Source organism: Bipolaris victoriae (assembly GCF_000527765.1).
Source record: "Bipolaris victoriae FI3 unplaced genomic scaffold scaffold_25, whole genome shotgun sequence".
NCBI lineage: Eukaryota > Fungi > Ascomycota > Dothideomycetes > Pleosporales > Pleosporaceae > Bipolaris > Bipolaris victoriae.
The window spans coordinates 189,420-208,757 of NW_014575367.1; the positions used below are offsets into that span (position 1 = coordinate 189,420).

The 19,338-nt window shown below is 52.0% G+C and overlaps 8 protein-coding genes across 8 annotated transcripts; 3 read left to right on the forward strand and 5 right to left on the reverse strand.

Annotated features, from left to right (window-relative positions):
- Positions 1-148: 148 nt before the first annotated feature.
- On the forward strand, positions 149-3,326 carry COCVIDRAFT_94234 (hypothetical protein; the record flags this gene model as incomplete). Its single annotated transcript, XM_014703097.1, has 3 exons — positions 149-1,958; positions 2,009-3,189; positions 3,243-3,326. The coding sequence occupies 3 exons, from the start codon at positions 149-151 to the stop codon at positions 3,324-3,326; spliced, it is 3,075 nt and encodes a 1,024-aa protein (XP_014558583.1).
- Positions 3,327-3,650: 324 nt separating this feature from the next.
- Positions 3,651-4,383, forward strand: COCVIDRAFT_24995 (hypothetical protein; the record flags this gene model as incomplete). The annotated part of the gene is made up of 4 exons (XM_014703036.1): positions 3,651-3,690; positions 3,872-3,936; positions 3,991-4,105; positions 4,157-4,383. The coding sequence occupies 4 exons, from the start codon at positions 3,651-3,653 to the stop codon at positions 4,381-4,383; spliced, it is 447 nt and encodes a 148-aa protein (XP_014558522.1).
- Positions 4,384-5,148: 765 nt separating this feature from the next.
- Positions 5,149-7,740, reverse strand: COCVIDRAFT_14377 (hypothetical protein; the record flags this gene model as incomplete). The annotated part of the gene is made up of 2 exons (XM_014703023.1): positions 5,149-7,236; positions 7,327-7,740. 2 exons carry the CDS (start codon positions 7,738-7,740, stop codon positions 5,149-5,151), a joined length of 2,502 nt encoding a protein of 833 aa, XP_014558509.1.
- Positions 7,741-8,168: 428 nt separating this feature from the next.
- On the reverse strand, positions 8,169-10,100 carry COCVIDRAFT_14378 (hypothetical protein; the record flags this gene model as incomplete). The annotated part of the gene is made up of 3 exons (XM_014703024.1): positions 8,169-8,583; positions 8,633-8,862; positions 8,913-10,100. 3 exons carry the CDS (start codon positions 10,098-10,100, stop codon positions 8,169-8,171), a joined length of 1,833 nt encoding a protein of 610 aa, XP_014558510.1.
- Positions 10,101-10,832: 732 nt separating this feature from the next.
- Positions 10,833-11,469, reverse strand: COCVIDRAFT_36113 (hypothetical protein; the record flags this gene model as incomplete). Its single annotated transcript, XM_014703098.1, has 2 exons — positions 10,833-11,101; positions 11,217-11,469. The coding sequence occupies 2 exons, from the start codon at positions 11,467-11,469 to the stop codon at positions 10,833-10,835; spliced, it is 522 nt and encodes a 173-aa protein (XP_014558584.1).
- A 721-nt stretch (positions 11,470-12,190) lies between these two features.
- COCVIDRAFT_36114 (hypothetical protein) lies at positions 12,191-13,135 on the reverse strand (the record flags this gene model as incomplete). Its single annotated transcript, XM_014703099.1, has 1 exon — positions 12,191-13,135. One exon carries the CDS (start codon positions 13,133-13,135, stop codon positions 12,191-12,193), a length of 945 nt encoding a protein of 314 aa, XP_014558585.1.
- Positions 13,136-14,359: 1,224 nt separating this feature from the next.
- COCVIDRAFT_14380 (hypothetical protein) lies at positions 14,360-15,361 on the reverse strand (the record flags this gene model as incomplete). Its single annotated transcript, XM_014703025.1, has 1 exon — positions 14,360-15,361. The coding sequence occupies one exon, from the start codon at positions 15,359-15,361 to the stop codon at positions 14,360-14,362; it is 1,002 nt and encodes a 333-aa protein (XP_014558511.1).
- A 1,347-nt stretch (positions 15,362-16,708) lies between these two features.
- On the forward strand, positions 16,709-18,778 carry COCVIDRAFT_36116 (hypothetical protein; the record flags this gene model as incomplete). Its single annotated transcript, XM_014703100.1, has 12 exons — positions 16,709-16,750; positions 16,825-16,853; positions 16,908-16,926; positions 16,982-17,001; positions 17,052-17,083; positions 17,134-17,462; positions 17,511-17,645; positions 17,698-18,126; positions 18,178-18,281; positions 18,333-18,419; positions 18,472-18,706; positions 18,764-18,778. The coding sequence occupies 12 exons, from the start codon at positions 16,709-16,711 to the stop codon at positions 18,776-18,778; spliced, it is 1,476 nt and encodes a 491-aa protein (XP_014558586.1).
- Between the last annotated feature and the right edge of the window lie 560 nt (positions 18,779-19,338).

The following is a 19,338-nucleotide window of genomic DNA, read 5'->3' on the forward strand; positions in this document are numbered from 1 at the left end:
GTCCGCACCGAATTCCTAGAGAATGCTCGCCCCGTGATATATTGCCAATAGTGCTCCGTGTCCTGTTGCCCCCCCGGTCACACGCTTAATCCGCCTCGAACCATCTCGTTTGTCGACTCGAGCGTAGCATCCCCGCGCTATCGCGACCATGTCCGGATACCCTATGCATCAGGCTCCTGGTGCGAGCTATCCCAACCCGAACGGTGCGGACATGCAAGATGAACAGAACAAATGGCGACCGCCAGTTGCGGCGGGCCCTCCTGGCTACTCTCAGGCCGGAAGCCCAGCGATTCCTCAAGCATCGAGTCCATACGCAGGCGCGCCCGCGCACTACGGCACGCCGGTGCAGCAAGAGTCATATTTCCCACACCAGCAGGCACCACAGGCCTATCCACAGTACCAGGGCGACGAAGATGTCAACAACTTGGCGGGGCAGATGGGCGCAGTCGGGTTAGGCGGGGAGCAAGTGGCACAGCCAAAGCATAAGAAGAAGAACAGGCATGCATACCACAATATCGAGGGCCCTGGAGGAAGCCAACAGTCTTTCAATGGCATGTCTCCTAATGGCACACCCGCGCAGTTCAATAACCAGAACTCGCCCCAAGTTGGTGGAGCGCAATGGATGGAACCTCAGGTCACCCCCGCTATGAGCCAGTTTCCCGCACCAGCGAACCCAGTCTTCAGCCCTGGCGCTCAGGCATCTCCTATGCAGTATGCTGCGAGGACAGCCGCATCGCCACATCAACCAGGTGGAGCAGCCGTAGGATCGGCACAGGGACGTGTGGACCCCGAACAGATACCCAGTGTACCGAAGTCGCGAGATGCGCCAGCCAAATACTATCTGGAGCACGTATATCCTACTATGGAGCACCACCTACCTCCTCCGGCTACTGTTCCATTTGTGTCTTTTGACCAGGGCAATTCCTCGCCAAAGTACGCACGCCTAACTATGAACAGTATCCCACTCACTGCACAGGCACTTGCTGCGACTTCTTTACCACTGGGTATGATCTTGCAACCACTGGCTGCTCAGCAGGAAGGTGAACAGCCAATTCCGGTACTAGACTTTGGCGAGACTGGACCACCAAGATGCACAAGGTGTCGAGCTTACATGAATCCGTTTGTGCAATTCAAATCTGGTGGTAACAAATTTGTATGCAATCTTTGCAGCTACCCCAACGATGTTCCTGGAGAGTACTTTTCACCTACAGATATGGCTGGCGTACGGATAGACCGGTTGCAGCGACCTGAACTTACCCTCGGTACGGTCGACTTCATGGTACCAAAGGAATACTGGTCTAAGGAGCCTGTCGGTTTACGATGGCTATTCTTGATTGATGTCACTTCTGAGGCTGTGAACCGCGGCTTCTTGTATGGTTTCTGCGAGGGGATCTTGGGCGCTCTGTACGGTGAATCAAGAGGCGAGGCAGAAGGGACAGAAGCCACAAGCCGGATACCGAAGGGTGCAAAGGTCGGTATCGTGACCTTTGACAAGGAGATGCACTTCTACAACCTCAGCCCCAACTTGACTAGCGCTCAGATGTTGGTCATGTCAGATCTTGAGGACCCCTTTTTGCCATTCAGTGAAGGCTTGTTTGTCGATCCTGTCGAGTCAAAGGGCGTCATCACCTCGCTTCTCACGAATTTACCAAATATGTTCGCTGAGGTCCATCATCCTGAACCGGCTCTCCTTCCTACCTTGAACTCTGCGCTACAGGCACTGTCAGCAACGGGCGGAAAGATAGTGTGCTCTTTGGCCGCACTGCCTACCTGGGGTCCTGGCCGACTTGTACTCCGCGAAGATGGCAATCAACTCAATACTGACGCTGAGAAGAAGCTATTTCAAACTGAGCACCCTGGGTTCAAGAAGCTTGCCGAGAAGATGGTACAGAATGGTATTGGCGTCGACTTTTTCCTTGCTGCGCCCAGTGGAGGATACTTGGACATTGCAACAATAGGTGAGTGATGTCATCATCGGCTCGTAACTACTACTAATTGTCATTGATAGGTCATGTATCTGCTGCAACAGGCGGAGAGGTCTTCTATTATCCAAATTTCCATTCTCCAAGAGATCTGCTCAGACTTTCCAAAGAGGTCCAGCACACGGTCACGCGAGAAACCGGATATCAAGCGCTGATGAAGGTTCGATGCTCGACTGGGTTGCAGGTCTCTGCCTACCACGGCAACTTCTACCACCACACATTCGGAGCCGACTTGGAGTTTGGAGTCATTGATCAAGACAAGGCTATTGGTGTGATGTTTAGCTATGACGGCAAGCTGGATCCCAAGCTCGATGCGCACTTCCAGAGTGCACTCCTATACACAGCTGCAAACGGTGAGCGCCGAGTAAGGTGTAGCAACATCGTAGCCAGTGTTAGTGCAAACACTGGTGAGTGCATGAAGTTTGTCGACCAGGATGCAGTGGTGAACATCATTGCCAAGGAAGCCGCTGCTCGTATGACTGAGAAGAACCTGAAGGAGATTAGAGGAGCTCTGACGGAGAAGACGGTCGATATTCTTTCTGGTTACAGGAAGAACTTCTCTGGCAACAATCCTCCTGGTCAACTCGTACTACCGGAGAACCTCAAGGAATTCAGCATGTACATTCTTGGTTTGATCAAATCACGCGCTTTCAAGGGTGGTAAGGAGCCCACGGACAGGAGGGTCCATGACATGCGGATGCTCAAGTCCATGGGGCCTCTGGAGCTTTCGTTGTATCTTTACCCAAGAATCATCGCAATTCACAACCTCGATGCCGGCGATGGATTCGCCAACGAAAAGGGTCATCTGGTCATGCCTGAGTGTACACGAGCATCCTTCTCTAAGTTTGAGGAGGGTGGCGCGTACATTGTTGATAACGGTCAAGTATGTCTGCTGTGGCTGCACTCACAAGTCTCGCCCAATTTACTCGAAGACCTCTTCGGCGAGGGCAACAATAGCCTTAAAGTACTGGATCCGTTCCAGTCTTCACTCCCAATTCTCGAAACTCATCTCAACGCGCAAGTACGAAACATCCTGCAGTACCTAGCTACCACGCGCGGCTCCAAGGCTCTTACGATTCAGCTTGCACGACAAGGTCTGGACGGATCAGAGTACGAGTTCGCTCGGTTGCTCTACGAGGATCGGAACAATGAGGCGCAAAGCTATGTAGACTGGCTTGTGCATGTTCACAGGCATATCCAGTTAGAGGTACTTTGATCTTGCGGTAACTTTGCCAGCCAGTTCCGCTAACTCTTGTACAGCTTGCAGGACAGCGACCCAAGAAGGATGATCTAGCCGACGTAGGATCGACTTTTGTCGGGTTGCGAACACCGTATTGGGGCTAAAAGTGTTGCTGGGCGTCGATGAGTGTGTATTGCATAGCGAAGGTGGGAGCGTGGCGCATTCGGTTGTTGCGAGATAGGAATATGTAATTTGACAAAATCTTCATTACGATTCTTTCACTTGCATCACTTGAACTCTGTTGGCTTTGCTTTGATTGCTTTGACGTTCGCTGTGCTGTCCAACGACCCATCAACACGTGACCATCGGAGAAACTAGTACACCGTCGTTAGCGCCATCTCGCTTAGGATCTTCCGCCCACTGGACCAAAACAGCCTCAGCGATCGAACTTTCAGTCTCTCGCAACTAACCAAACAGCGACAGTCAACATGCCTACCCGACTGACCAAGACTCGCAAGCACCGCGGCCGTACGTTATATCATACTGCTCCGTCCAAGCGACTCGATTGCCGACCACATTCTTCTTTCCGGCGCTCGATCGATGCGATTGCGCTGAAGTTGTCGCCTTGAGAAAGAATACAGGAAGGAAGACGAGTCGCTGGGATGAGACGGGAATATCGATGGAGGACTGAAGGCTAACTCATGTTCAGATGTCTCTGCTGGTCACGGACGTGTCGGAAAGCACAGGAAGCATCCCGGTGGTCGTGGTATGGCCGTAAGTTTTGGCGTATCCTATGTGATAATGCAATGTCACTAACAAGACGTCTAGGGTGGTCAACACCACCACCGCACCAACATTGACAAGTACCATCCCGGTTACTTCGGAAAGGTCGGTATGCGTTACTTCCACAAGATGCAGAACCTTTTCTGGAAGCCCGTAATCAGTAAGCTGAGGCCCTGTCGCATACACACCTTCAATATCTAACCTGTCGCAGACCTGGACAAGCTCTGGTCGCTCATCCCCGCCGATAAGCGTGACGAGTACCTCGCCAACAAGGGAGGAAACGCTCCCGTCCTCAACCTCCTCGACTACGGTTACTCCAAGGTTCTCGGCAAGGGCCGTCTCCCTGCCGTCCCCATTGTCGTCCGCGCCCGTTACGTCAGCGCCGAGGCTGAGAAGAAGATCAAGGAGGCTGGTGGTGTCGTCCAGCTCGTCGCATAAGCAGTTACAGCATGATGTACATGATATGGCGTCTCGGATCACACAAAAGGATAGGGTCTTAAGGGTCCACAGTGCCTACGGGCCTGTGTAGACTCGTGTTCAGCGTGGTGGCTGAGGAATGTTTCATAGAAAATATGACCATTCCTGAATCAACCTTGGATACCCAGCAGTTCCGCGAGGGTGGGCTGTGAGTGTTGTACGTACTCTAGGCATGTGCCGTGAGTATTTTTTTGCGTGAAGTGATGCTGTGATGTTGAGACGAAGTGATGTCTGTTGATACTAACTCCCAAGATTTTGCTATCTCGCAGTCTTGGAGGCTTTGCTACGAGTAACGTACATTATGTCTGTACGACTTTTGATACTATGAACTTTATGCTGCACTAACCATAACCTTCGTATCTGGCTTGGATGTTCGGAATATGCTTTCAATTCTGGTATCTGCCTTCAACTCCGTACAGGACAAGACTGCGCTATGCTCATCGCTTCATTACATTACAAACATTATCTATAATATAAAAAAAAGATATTTCTCAAGGCTTGCGCCCACAGTCCCTCTTCTACTCGTTTCTGATCCATATGCCTCCCTCCTCTTTACGCCGCAATAAACGGAGTGTTGTTCAAATGCTCTTCTCGCAATGATTCATCAACGATGCCGTATGAATCGTTATGTTCCTTGCTTGATATATGGAGGCAGGACACCAATCTGTCCTGTATTCCCGACTCTCCCTTCTTTTTTACTTCATAACTCGAAAAAATGCATAAAACTCACTCATGTACCTCTGGCGTGCGATAACTCCTCGGCAACGTCGCAGTACTTGACTGCGAGCGCAGTTCATTTCGCGCAGCACCGTCATCCTGACTCTCCCTCCTGACCCTGAAATGCCTCTCCAGCGCCCCTCTAACACTACTTCCTGGTGAATCGGCTACTGTAAAGCCGCCGGGGAGTTCTGGTGTCGTTGTTGCACTTTGGGTCTTGGCTGCTGGTCGTGGTACGATAGGTGCTGTAGTGCTCGTGGCAGCAGCAGCAGCAGCAGTGGTGGATGTGGAAGGAGGAGGAGGAGGAGAAGGGGAAGTAGAACCAAACGTCCCACTCCCCCTCCTATCCCGATCAATATCCAACATCAGATTCCGAATCTCCTGCGCTGTTTCGGAGCGTAAGCGTAAGTCTTCGAGGCGGGTTGTGCGCAGGCGGTCGCTGAGGCTTGAAGGGGAGGAGCCTGACGAGGCGGAGCGGCGTTGGTGTGGGGAGGGTTGGGGTGCGGGTTGTGAGGATGATCGGGTTTTTGGGATTGAGAGGAGGGTTGGGGTTTGGGGTGCGGAGGGTGGATGAAGAGCGGTGGCGGCGGCGACGGGGGTTGTGGGTGTGGATGTGAATAGGAGAGGTGGAGGTGGAGTTATTGGAGATACTGGAGAGGTGGGTTCTGGTGTGTGCTGTGGGTTGTTTGTGATTTGAACTGGGAGAGTGTTCGTGGGTTGGTTGTTCTCGTTCGTCGTGTCTTCGTCTCTGGGTTCTGGGATATTCGTCTCGGGCTCTTGATCTCTGTTCTGCATCTGGATCCTGGTATCGTGCTCTCTCGTTTCTTCCTCTGCTGCTATTTCTGCGTCTTGAACTTCTCCGCGCCCTTGTCGTAACTGTTCCTTTGACCTCTTCCAAATTGTCTGGGGATTCCGCATTTTCCTTGCGAGATACGCCATACCGAACTTCTTCGGCACGGGTGCCACATCGGGGGGCTGAACCTCATTCTCGACTGCTCTCGCGGGAAACTCTGGAGTAAATGTTTCGGGACGGCAACCAAATGTATCTCGAAGCCTATCAGCGCCGCTTCTCTTTCTCCCTCTTGCATCGTCTCCCGCTTCGTGTCGTACTGCAGTAGAAAAACTCTCCTCGCTCCTAACTGACCTCACGACCCTACTCGTCGCTTCTGACATCCGACCCATGGTGTCCTGCGCCCGCCCTCTCTCTCTGGGATTCAAGCTACTAATAAACGCGCTCTCGAAGCCTGACGTGGCTGTTTCCCCATGCGGATGCGCCAGCGAATCCAGTAAGCCCTTGCGCACAGGTGAAAAAGAAAGCGAACTTGGCTGGACCACCGTACTGCGCTTCGCCACCAAAGAAGAATTCCTCAAAGCCGAGCGCGACGAGCCAGCGTGGTAGCAAGATAACGTGTCCCAGTAGCTTCGTCTCTGGAGTGCAACAAGGCCGTGAAAAGGGTGGTTGGGCGGAAACTCTACATTATCGTCATTGCGTCCGGGAATGCCATCGTCGTCATTATTTGCACTCTCGATTTCCTTCTCTTCAGCAAAGTTCTCGTGACGGGGCCGTTGGTCCCGCCTCGCGCTCCGGCTGCGGCTCCGGGACGATGCCGACGCAGACGAGGACAGGCAAGAACAAGAAGTTAGTGCGGGCGACACACGATGCTGATTCGTATGCAAAGGCGCTACTGTAGGCGAGATGGTGTGGTCAGAGGGCCATACGGAGAATTTTGAATGCACGGTCGAGGGCGCGGGCGTGACGGGGCGGCGGGATGATGGTGGGCATGTGGCAGGAGGTTGGGTGAGGGAGGTTGGTGTGCAGGAGGGGTAAGGTTCCGAAGAGCATTGATTTTTTGTGATATTGACATCGTTGATAGTATTGAGTTCGGGGTTACTGCGGAGGAGAGCGGCTGTCGAGTGCGCGTGGTTGGAGAATAGATCGTCGACTTCCGAGTCGGGATTGGACGATGATGCTGATACTTTGACTTGCTCGTCGCTAGTACAGTGGTGTGATGAAAACGTCATCCCTTCATCCCCATGCTGGCTATCTGCGAAACTTCTCAGCGCATCTCGAAGCATTTGCTCTTGCTCTTTACCAATCTGAATTTCTTACGATTAGCATGCGCTTTCAGTACAGCAATTGTTTGCATCTCTGTTCATTGACTCGCGATTGTGCACAAGCGAACTCACAATAGTAGCAAAACGGTCCCCGCGCAAATACATTTCCTGCACTTCCTCTAATCTCTTCTTTCTCATCTCCCTGCTATTCAGGATGTGCCATCCTACATAGCTCTCCGTATTCTTCTCTTCCGCTCCCTTTTCGCGTCTCAGAGGCTCCATGCTATCGGTTCTTTCGTAAACCTCATTCAACTCGAGCTCCAATTCCCTCTCCCATTCTTTGTTGACATCTTCTCTACTATCACTTTGCGCATAATGCGTAACGAGCGATGCAGCAAGTTTCTGTCGTGCTGACTCGCCCCTCCAGCCTAGGCCGCCTCGTTCCATACTGCGTGTTATTCTGCGTTTGAGAGTGTTGCTATTACATCGGATGACAGCGACACGGTCGCTAACGCGGACATATGCCGAACTCCGTTCAGTAGACATTGTTGAGCAGGGTACAAGGCTTGAGGGTTTAGCATTGCGGTTACACTGACAATTTTGAGAGATGGGATTAGGATGTGTAAGAGCTGTTGTGTTGACATGTGGGTTTATGATACAAGTTCGGGTCCGAAGACAGGGTATCGATGAAATTGCGTGGCGAATGCTTCGTGATTACATCACCTATATCATACCCTTACGGCTGGGCTTCGATCTGAAGATTGCTTTGTCGCAGGTGTCATTATCGGGGGCTGACCATTAGGCATCAATCATGCAGTTGTGTTGAAATTAGGTGTTAATTCGGTGGAACTTGAAGCATTGACGATGCCAGATACCGGATCACAGCAGCCGGCAATCAAGTGCAGACAATACAAACATGTACACAATACGCCACAATAATAGGGACGAGTTATATTAGGGTATCCACCAGACTATCACGCCTTTCCATCCAGCCCTAGCAACTCCTGTAACACTATCTTTGCTTTTCCAGGCTCAACGCCACCATCTGGGGCTCGCGCCACCATCTGTCCAACAAACCACATAGTCTTCTTTACCTGACCCTTTTCAGTGATGTCCTTGACCATTTTGGGATTTTCTTCCAATAGTGTCTTTGCCAGGTTGACATATTCTTCTTGGCTCAGGGGCTGTAAGAATAGGTTTTCTTGGTGGACGATGTCCTGAACACTACGTGCATCTCCCTCGAACTTGATCGCAACTAGACGCTTCGCTGATGGTGACGTGACCTCTTTGCGGCGCACAAATGAGATCACTTCGGCGAGATCTCTGGCTGAAACGCGGCTAGGATCCCATGGTTCGTCTTTGAATAGAGAGCCGAGCTCCATAAGCACCCTGAGTGACTTAGCCTTAATCCACAAAGAAATCTACACATTATACATACCAGTTCCCTGCAATCTTTCCAAGGGTTTGTAACAAAGCACTGTCCTGTTGCTCTTCGGCTAGGCGCACCGATTCGGTAACGACATCCATGTAGTACTCCAGACGTTCTCCATCATCAAATGAAAGAAGAGTGATGGCATCTTTGGTAGTTAGGCCGTAATTGTGTACCAGAACATCTACGTTGACATCGGGAAGTTTTGGCAGAGTGTTCTTCAGGTGTTCGACCAGATCCTAGAGATAGTCAGCAGTGGTCTCGAGATGCAGATCAACACATGACTTACCTCTCCTATGATCACAGGCGCAATATCAGGGTCCGGCATGTACCGGTAATCAATCTCACCCTCTTTGCCTCTCAATCGTTTCGTGGTCTTACTTCCAAGAGTCCACCCACGGGTCTCGCCCTCAACAGTACCTCCGCTCTCAAGCAAATCAATCTGTCGGTCACGCTCTGCAATGATGGCATCCTCGACAGCCTTGACACTTGCCAAGTTCTTGATTTCAGTCCGTTGACCCAGGCCAGTGATACCAGAGTATGAGTGACTGGATTCAGATGAGTCCGCATGGCGTTGGCGAACAGAAACGTTGACATCAGCGCGCAGACCGCCTAGCTCCATGCCAGTAGTACAAGAGTTGACAGCCTTGAGTATATTTTGGATCTTTCGGACAACGACGGCAGCTACCACAGGGTCATGAATTTCAGGGAGAGTGATGATCTCAATTAGTGGATGTGAGACGCGGTTGAAGTCCAGCAAATGGGTAGAGGGCGGTTGCTGCACGGTCTTTGCGGTGTCCTGCTCCATTTGTATCTGCTTGATGCCGATATCGAAAGGTTCTGGATGCGGCACCGCGCCGGCAGGAAAGTCGTGAGGGTATAATGTAATTTTACCATTTTTCGCAAAGGGTTCGTAGTACTGCGTGATTTGATACCCGGATGGCTGATCTTGATAGAAGTAGTGTTTACGGTCAAAGCTGCTCTTAGGCTGAATCTCGCATTGGAAAGCTATAGCGGCGCGCAAGGCAGGAAGAAGAGTCTCCTTTTGGAAATGAGGTTGGGTTCCAGGAAATGCGACGTCAAACAGGGAAACATGTGTATTCGGGGGTTCGCTGACAGAAGTGGCAGCGCCAGAGAAAAGTTTCCGCGCTGTGTTGAGTTCGGCATGCACCTCGATGCCAACAGTCAATTCCCATTTCTCCAAACGCGCATCTTTGGACTTTTTAGAGGAGTCTGTAGAAGATCCCTTTTCCTTCTTCTGCTGCTTTGCGGCGTCTTTCAAGAGCTTGCGGAAAGAAGTTCCATCTTGAGACGATGGCGGTGATTGGGTTTCAGTTTGGATAGATCGTGTTGTGAACGCAGTGAGACGGTGTACAGCGTCCAATGGAAGAGTTCTAGCCAGGTGTAGACATGTTCGGCATACATATGCCTGTTTTGATGCTGCAGCGAGACTGTTGCGAGTACTGTGAGCAAACATGATGTGAAGTCTGATGAACTGCAGTTCTGACGCCTTGCACAGATGCGGGCGGTCCGTGCTCACTTCCGAGAGACAATGTCAACCACCGATTGCCTGAACATCAGCAAACCGGGTCTTCGCCAACGCTGGAATCTCTCGCGTCATCTGACACTTCCAAAGTGGTCTGGTATTTGGCTCGAAGATGTAAAGAGCCGTATTGGAATGCGGGTGTATTCGATGGTGCCATGTAGTACGCAGCGTTTGACGTGTAGAAAACTGTGTAGTAAGGCACTGTCTCGACGGCGAGTATCCTTAGTCGATGTATCAGGCCAGTGAATGCTGGAACCACCGGCGATTTCTATGCAAATCGGCCTTTCTGTTGATCTCCTTCTGAATGCTGGTTGCCCAATGCTTCAAGCGGTTACGGAGCCTTTCCCACGCCTCCGGTTCTTTGAATCTTTCCGACGGGTGTTTGAAATCTCCAGGATGTATATATACTCCCGGCCACTGAGTGAAATCCGATTCTGATTGGTAATTCGTGTTGGGGGAAAATCGAACACTACGACCACTGCGGACACTCGCCATGCAAGCAGTCATTCAAGAGATCTTGCCGTCGGGCTTGCCACAACCCAACTGAGTTTTAGGAACGAAGTCAAACGCGGAAATATCACGAACCAGTGGGGGTGCCAATCGTGTGACTCAAATTAGAATAGGGGTATGTGCTCAGACCCAGTCAGGTACAAGCAACAATATCTAGCAAAGCCGAAGTCTGTTCTTGAGCTCTCTCATTCTCATGCGCAATATGCTCTGCTGTACCTTCAGATCAGCCTTCTTTTTGGCTCTGAGTCTGGCGCGCACTTCCTTCTGTTTCCTTTGTTTCTTGATAGCTCTTCTTTGCTCACCAGGTTCTCGTGGGTCCTTCGGTCTTGGCTTGTAGTACTGGCGTGCACCTGGGGCTGGGGCCGGGATGATGCAACTCGTTACAGCACCAGTCACACCGGCAGCACTGCTAATCAAAATGTCTAAATTCCCGAGGTCTCTTCAATGAAACTCAGAGCCTCCCGTCTCTAAAGCTCTTTAGTCTGTGAGCAAGTCTCTCTCGCTCTAGGAAAAGTTCAGCGCGAGCGCGAGATACACGCCAGGTCCTTTTTTGCTTCTTAACTTGTGCCTGCTCGAACTTTCGAAGACGCTCACGGGCAACGTGCAATCGCTCTGTTGCTGAAAGGGGTCGTCCTGAATACGAGTGTGTTCTAGGGTTGTGTCCTGCGTGAAAAATGGTCTGGCGATTGGCAATGGATCGTGGGAGAGGAAAGAGTGGTTTCCTGAGCACTTTGGGTTTGGTTTGTCGAGATTCGGAGCCTCGAGTGGTAAACAGTGAATCAAGCGGCATGTAACTAAGAATCGCTATAGTGCATAGGTAGTTGGCTCAGGCAAGGGGCTGGGTATCCCTCGAGTCGATGACCTGAGCGGCAGGAGATAGTGCGGAAAGCCCGTTGCGTGCGGATGATGCTGACGGAGCAATGATATTCAGGCTGGGTTGCGAGTCAGAACATTATAAGTCACGTTTACCGTACTTAGTATAGGCTCAGTACCTATTGTGGATCTGTTGTTCAATATCTGTATCGTTTCACGGAGACAAGCCGATGTGTATGGATGATGACACTGAGGTATGTGGGGATGTAAGTGGGAGGGCTGAGGTTTGTAACAGTAGGTTCAACAGATGGTGAGGAGGTGGTAGCTCATCGTACTTGCCGCACCTGCTCAAGTCAAGTGTCAGGTGGCGACAAAACATTATGGGAACTACAGTTGGCTCACAACAAGTCTTTGAGAAGGAGCCATTCACTGATGAAAGAATTTAAAAGGAAACAATGTGTGTCACAAACAGCAATCCTTGCAAATGATGACTTTACAAACAAATATCTGAGTCATCTGCTCAAAGGATACGTACTTGAAAAAGCCTGTCAGAACCATGAGCATCAAATCAAAGCAATCCATATATTGACCAGTATCTTAAACTCTATATGACTCCCGAACTCCTTAATACCAATTTATCACAAGTACCATAATACCAAATATCAATCCCCTTCCTTGCAGCTCGATGATTCTCTCTTCTAGAAGACAAATTTCCGATCACCCATGATACCCCACAGCTCCTGCACCACAGCCTTCTGTTCCTCAGGCTTCGCATGCCGAACAGCAAAGTACAAACGACCCTCAAGAGACGGATCCCAGTCGCCAGGGTTAGCGCTAGCAACAATACCGCCAGCCTCCTCCAGGATAATCCAGCCAGCACAGACATCCCATATCCAAACGCCGCCTTCCCAAAAGACATCGATGATGCCTTGTGCGACGTAGCAGAAATCTAAGGCTGCGGAGCCGTTGGAGCGGACGGACTTGCACATGGCTCCGCCTTCCACCTTGGAAGTCAGAAGCTTGTTGTGTACGGAGGTCCGGAGGGCCCAGTTTTCACCGGAGCGCTGGTTTCCCCATTCGAGAGCGACGAGACAGGAGTTCAAGGATGGCATTGGTGGGGGTACGGGCTGGATCGGAAGCTTGAGCTCGACTCCGAGGAGCGCATTGCTGAGGTAGGCGCCCCGACCTTTGATCGCGTGGTAGAGGTCGCCTCGGAAAGGGTTGTATACAACGCCGATGATAGATTTCTTCTCGAGAGTCAGCGCAAGAGAGATAGCACAGTTGGGCACGCCCTTGGAGAAGTTCAAGGTTCCATCGATTGGATCACAGACAAACGTAGGCGTATCAGCAAGCTTGGTGCCATGCTTGAACGTCTCCTCTCCAAGGAATCTGAAGGCCGGGTATTCTTTGCGTAGGCGGGATTCCACCGTATCTTCGATCTGCTTGTCGAACTCGGTGACTAGGTCGGAGGTATTGTTCTTGTACTGTGCTGCTATAAGGACTGAGTGCTCGGCGGCCGCCATGATTTTGCCACAATCAATAGCAATCTCCACAAGTAGACCATGGATCTTGCTGAGATGGTCTTCAGTCAGACCATGCTTGGATAGCGCAAGCTTGAAGTCTTGGGAGTGCATAGAGGTCATCTTCGGGATCGTGGTACTTTGCGGTGCGGGAGTACCGATTGTGCTTGTAGAAGAAAGACGATTCGCAGTTGAGTTTGAGAACCTGCGAATATGTATATGAGGATTTGCTGGAGATAAACAACGTGGTTGGAAAGCTGTTTGAGGACTGGGTTGGAGTCTGCCTCCGTAGGAAAAACTACTACCATTTATATCCATGGTGGTGAGGGTGGTGGTGAAGCGGCGTTGTAACAACGGAGGTTGGTAGGAGGTGGTTTGTCGCGACTGTATCTTGACAATGTTGCTATCTAGGTAGATGGGAGAACTTTTGCTGTAGCATGTGAAAGCTTTGTTTAGTGTAGTACAAACAGCTAACCTCGAATTCCAACATTGTGAAGGCGGCATTGTGTCAAAGCATGATTGAAATCATCGAGCTCCAGGTTTTAGATTTGGCGCAAGGATTGAAAGTCATGGTCGAGGAACACCTGTTTGCTGGGGAGATTTAGTAAAAAGCACTGCTCTGTTGTTGGGCGATGGCGTGCCAAAGCGTATCTCGAGGACAAAACGGGCCGGCTTATGCTCTCACCTCGGCTCAACGGCTCTGATAGGACACGGCAAATGCCACCACACCACCTAGAAGCAACAACGCCAGCTGTTTACTACACACTATACAGTGAGATATCTTGTAAAGCGGGGTGGAGTTTCTACAAATACTTGCATAGACCAGGATTATGTCTCGAATCGCGGTCTAGCAATGTTACTCGCAGCTCTCTGAGCAGGAGGTAGACTGGGTGAGATGGTTGTCGAGCCAATGAAAAGTAACATGTTAAATTTAGGTCGTTGAGGGTATCACTACGCTAAAGTTGTGGTCTCTTAGTTCATCTTAATTACACTTCCCTCTCGTTGGCCCTTGGCCATGGTCCGCATTATGAACCACATCTTCGTGCTGCACTGCTGCATCCACTCCACAAATGTGCATCTTTTCACAAGGACGCATAGAATGAGACCTACTCCAGGGTTTCCCTCGAGCTTCACCGTCTTGTCTATAGCGAAGAATCCGCTTTCCATTGGAATGCAAAACAAAAATAGAATGCAGGTATGGACAGGGATGTACTTGGAAAAAGAGACCAAGAGAGTCAACTAACCTTTGAGGCTACTTGACGCAAGGTCGATGACAGGATTGCGTGCGGCAATCGCGGTCGCCAGCTTGATCCGATTGAGCATCTGGTACAAAAATGACATGATACCTCAACCCAATACCCTCGGGCCGCTTGACTTGCTCTTCTTCTGAACACCGCGGGGTATGAACATGGCCGGAGACGCGACGACGGCGGGAGTACTGCTTGAGCCGGGCTTGTCCTTGTTGTCCTTGTTTTTGTTGTTCTTGTTCTTGCCCTGCTGCTTGTGTCTGTCTTCCCGCTTCGCGATGGGCTTGATCTCGGACGTGGCTCGCTTGATGAGGACCGGGTGGCTGCCAATGTACTTGCCCTGCATTTCCTTTGCGGCTCGGAAATAATCGTCGGTGTCGGCAAAGCTGACGAAGCCATAGCTCTTGCTCTTGGTCGACTTTTTGTCTCGGACGACGCGGGCCTTTGAGAGCGAGGGGTACTTTGCGAAAGCCTTGAGGAGCGAATCATCAGTGACTTCACCAGCAAGATTTCCTATGAAAAGTCGGGGGTGCAGAGGGTTCCACTCAAGCAGAGTCTCGTCCTCCCATTGCTTTCCACCTCCCTCGCGAACTACAGTCTTGCGCTTTCCGTCAGGTCCGAGACCAGTCTCGGCCTCGTTGGCGGCAGCAGCTTCTGGGCGGGCGGTGACGCTTGGGTTGGCGCCCTTTTTTGCGTTGGTGTCGGCCGCGTTGTACGCGCTGTTCCACTCTGCAATACGTGCCTCTTCTTCGGGGTCGTACGCGCCACCATATCCGCGGTTCACGGAAGGAGCAGCTGAGTAGGCGGAAGCAGGAGCACCCGATGCATAGGCTGGGTACGAGTAGTTGTTGTAAGCATTGCTGGTCGGGTAAGCGGGTGCTTGATATGGAGCGCTCACTGTGGCTTGCGAGTAGTTTGCGGCGGCAGAAGATGGCTGAGGGGGCGCGTGGGCTGCTATCGAGCGCGGTGTGAAGCCTTGAAACATGGTGGAATTGCTCTGTGCTCGCGCGCCTGTGCTGTTGTTACTGTTGTTAGGTCTCGACGGCGAGGTCGAGTGGGTTGCAGGAGGAGGACGGGCGGGGAGAGAGTGGTGCGGCTGCATGGCGTCTAGGCAGCAAGGTGAGCGGTGAGGGTGAGTTCAGGCTGGTGATGGCAAGGCAGTGACTCGGGTAGTGCGACGGTGATGGTGAGGGGCGTTTGTATGGTGGGAATTAATGCCGCAGAGAGAGGGTGTGGCACAGGCAAGCAAGTGGTGAAAAAGTGGGTGGCAGGGCTGGTGGTGGGCGGCGTCGGAGATCGGCGTTTGAAGGGCGTGGGAGGGAAGGGCGGGCCGGTGCAAATTGGCAATTACGTGGGATGGCGTGTGATGGGGGCGCGGCGTGACGTTTGGTGTTGTTATTTGTTGCGTCTGCGACGGAGAAAGAACGACACAGTCTCAGACATGGCCCGAAACCGCCGGGTCACGTGCGGGCCGGCCTATCTACTCTACTTACCATGTACATACACTACACAGTACGTACATGCTGCCTGTCAATATATGCGGCTGTGCGGCCATCCATCGGGCCTTTCAGCCTGTCCGCCATCCACCCACTGCCACCATCCCGCCCACTCTCCCGCCCACTCTCCCGCCCATGGCTGTCTACGTAACTAGCGACGGACCTCCAAGCAGGCACAGCACACATCGGACAACATTTGCTTTGACCCGCTCCCCACCGGCCTTTTAGCCTGGCCATGTCGCCCTGCCACTCGCTTTCCGGTGCCCATGCCTGCCCTCTAGCGTGTCCGACCACCCCTGTACGCTGCCCCTCGTCCCGTAATGCTGTGTTAAGGCTGAGAGGCGGAGGGGCCGGCGTCATGGTGTGCAGGCAAAAACGGAGCGCCTTAAAGCAGCCGCATCTACGCGTATTCCCCTCTGTGTCCGGCTGTATGCTCATAGCCGCTATGTGTGAGAGACGGAGAGTTGAGACAGCAGGTTGAGCGAGGCGTCGCATTTGCAGCCATTGCCATGGCCAGTCTGCTCGCATCTGGACGGCCCCATCGGCAGGCTGCTTGCTAAGCATGAGCAGTGTTTGTTCAGCACGCAGCCAAATGGGCAGCGCAAGCAATTCCTCCGTACCAACACGCGCAATTGGCAAGAGCCGCTTACGGGGCATTTGGCCTTACCGCCGCGGCCGAAGCTATCCTCCATGACCTGTGATGCTGGGATCTGGTGGGACGTGCCACCATTGATGCAATAGGTAGCCTGCCCCGCTTGTTTCCAAAGTCTTCCGGCGACTACATTATCTCAGAGACCCCCACCAAGCTTCCTCTTCCTTCTTCTTGTCAATCACCCGCTCAAAAAGCTTCAATTGCCCTCAACTGTTGTAGCCCGGTCGCTGCAACTTTTACCCCGCCATCCCCCTCCACCCAACCACACACCTACACACCTCTCTTCACCACAAAAGCAATCATGACTGAGGCTGTCGGAGACTTCGGCCTCATCGGCCTGGCCGTGAGTATGCTCCAGCCAGGCATTGCCATGGCTCGCATCTTGGAAGACTCGGCATGTGCTGATACCAGTCCTAGGTCATGGGTCAGAACTTGATCCTCAACGCGTAAGTCTTTTACCGCACTCTCTACGATATCAATCAAATACTGACATAATCTAGTGCCGACCACGGTTTCACGGTACGAGCCACGTCTTGACAACTCATCGAGTTCAGAAAACTAACTTCGTCCTCAGGTCGTTGCTTTCAACAGAACGTAAGCACGACAACTACACACCCTCGGAAACTTCACTGACATCCAGCCAGCGTCGCCAAGGTCGACCGATTCCTGAACGATGGCAAGTCTTGTACTGCAATTACTTGCCGACAAAACTAACAACAAAAACAGAGGCCAAGGGCAAGTCCATCGTTGGTGCTCACTCCATCGAGGAGTTTGTCGCCAAGCTCAAGAAGCCCCGCCGCATGATGATGCTCGTCATGGCTGGTAAGCCCGTCGACGACTTCATCGAGCTCCTCCTCAAGGGAGGTGCCGAGGAGGGCGACATCATCATCGACGGTGGTAACTCCCACTATCCCGACACCAACCGCCGCACCAACTACCTCAAGGCCAAGGGCATTCGATTCGTCGGAACTGGCGTCTCTGGAGGAGAGGAGGGTGCTCGCTATGGCCCCAGTATCATGCCTGGTGGTAACGAGGAGGCCTGGCCTTACATCAAGGTACGGAGTCTATCAAGAAACGACGAGGCATATCTGACAGCCACTTAGGATGTCCTTCAATCCATCTCCGCAAAGTCTGACGGCGAGGCCTGCTGCCAATGGGTCGGTGACGAGGGTGCCGGTCACTACGTCAAGATGGTCCACAACGGTATCGAGTACGGTGACATGCAGTTGATCTGCGAGGTGAGCAGAAACAGCGAAACAGCGCAGAAATTGGAAACTGATGAAAAACTAGGCCTATGATATCATGAAGCGCGGTCTCGGCATGTCCAACAAGGAGATGGGCGACGTTTTCGCACAATGGAACAAGGGCGTTCTCGACTCCTTCCTGATCGAGATTACCCGCGATATCATGTACAAGAACGATGACGATGGCACTGCCATCGTTGAGAAGATCCTCGACTCTGCCGGTCAAAAGGGTACCGGCAAGTGGACCGCCATCAACGCTCTCGACCTCGGTATGCCCGTCACTTTGATCGGAGAGGCTGTCTTTGCTCGTTGCCTGAGTTCCCTCAAGCAGGAGCGTGGCCGTGCTGCTGGTCTTTTGGATGGCCCCAGCCCCAGCTTCACCGGTGACCGCAAGGCTTTCATCGACAACCTCGAGCAGGCTCTTTACGCCTCCAAGATCATCTCCTACGCTCAGGGTTTCATGCTGATCCAGAACGTGAGTTGAACTGGTACCTCGGTCAGAAGAATTGGGCTAATATCATTATAGGCCGCCAAGGAGTACAAGTGGAAGCTGAACAAGCCAGAAATCGCCCTCATGTGGCGTGGTGGCTGCATCATCCGATCTGTCTTCTTGAAGGAGATCACCAAGGCGTAAGCACCAGCTGGCTACAGGCTTCAGCACAGTAGGCTAACCGTATTTAGATACCGCCAAAACCCCGAACTCGAGAACCTGCTTTTCGACGACTTCTTCAGCAAGGCTATCCACAAGGCTCAGGCTGGATGGAGAGAGTGAGTGGTTTGCTTACGAAGTTGATAGAACAAAGTGCTGACAGTGTCATAGTGTCGTCTCCAAGGGTGCTCTCTGGGGTATCCCAACTCCCGCTTTCAGCACCGCGCTCAGCTTCTACGACGGATACCGCACCAAGGACCTTCCCGCCAACCTTCTGCAGGCGCAGCGTGATTACTTTGGCGCACACACCTTCAGGATCAAGCCTGAGTACGCCAACGATACATACAAGCAGGGCGAGGACATCCACGTCAACTGGACCGGAAGGGGTGGAAACATCTCTGCCTCGGTAAGTTCCACGAATTAATGCATCAATCAGGCTGTAGAAACTAACATTTTTTTGTAGACATACAATGCTTAAGCGTATCGTGCAGAACTTTTGTTGCAAGAGCACACCACCTTGCATAGGGCTCACAATTAAAAAATAATCAATGTGCAGAGCAAGATAGCACACATCAGAATGAATAATGATTCACATGTCCCATGTCTCCTGTGCCCTGATGAATGCAAGAGGTTATTTTAGCCCATGCGGTACTCCATGTTGTTAGAGACGCTAGCCCAAAGTAGAATCGTCTAAGCATGTACCCTTGGAAATGCCACCCCGCCATGAGGTAGAGTAGTACATAACGGTACTGCATAATCGGGACCGACTCGGTATCATCTGGGACGATCAATTAGGACAAAGATAGAGGGAATTCGTGCAGTAGGCTGCACCCTGCGTGATTGGTGCACCAGCAAGCGCGCCGGAGCAAGCCTTGGCGACGTGAGCGCGGAAAGTTTACCCCCCCCAACACCACAACACACTGTGTCGGCTCCGAGCTTCAACAGCTCCCCACAAGCCCGCGCCTCACCACCACTTGGCTGCGTGCGCGCTCTTGCTTTTTCGTTTCTTTCATTCCTTTGAATTGCATATCCACTGCT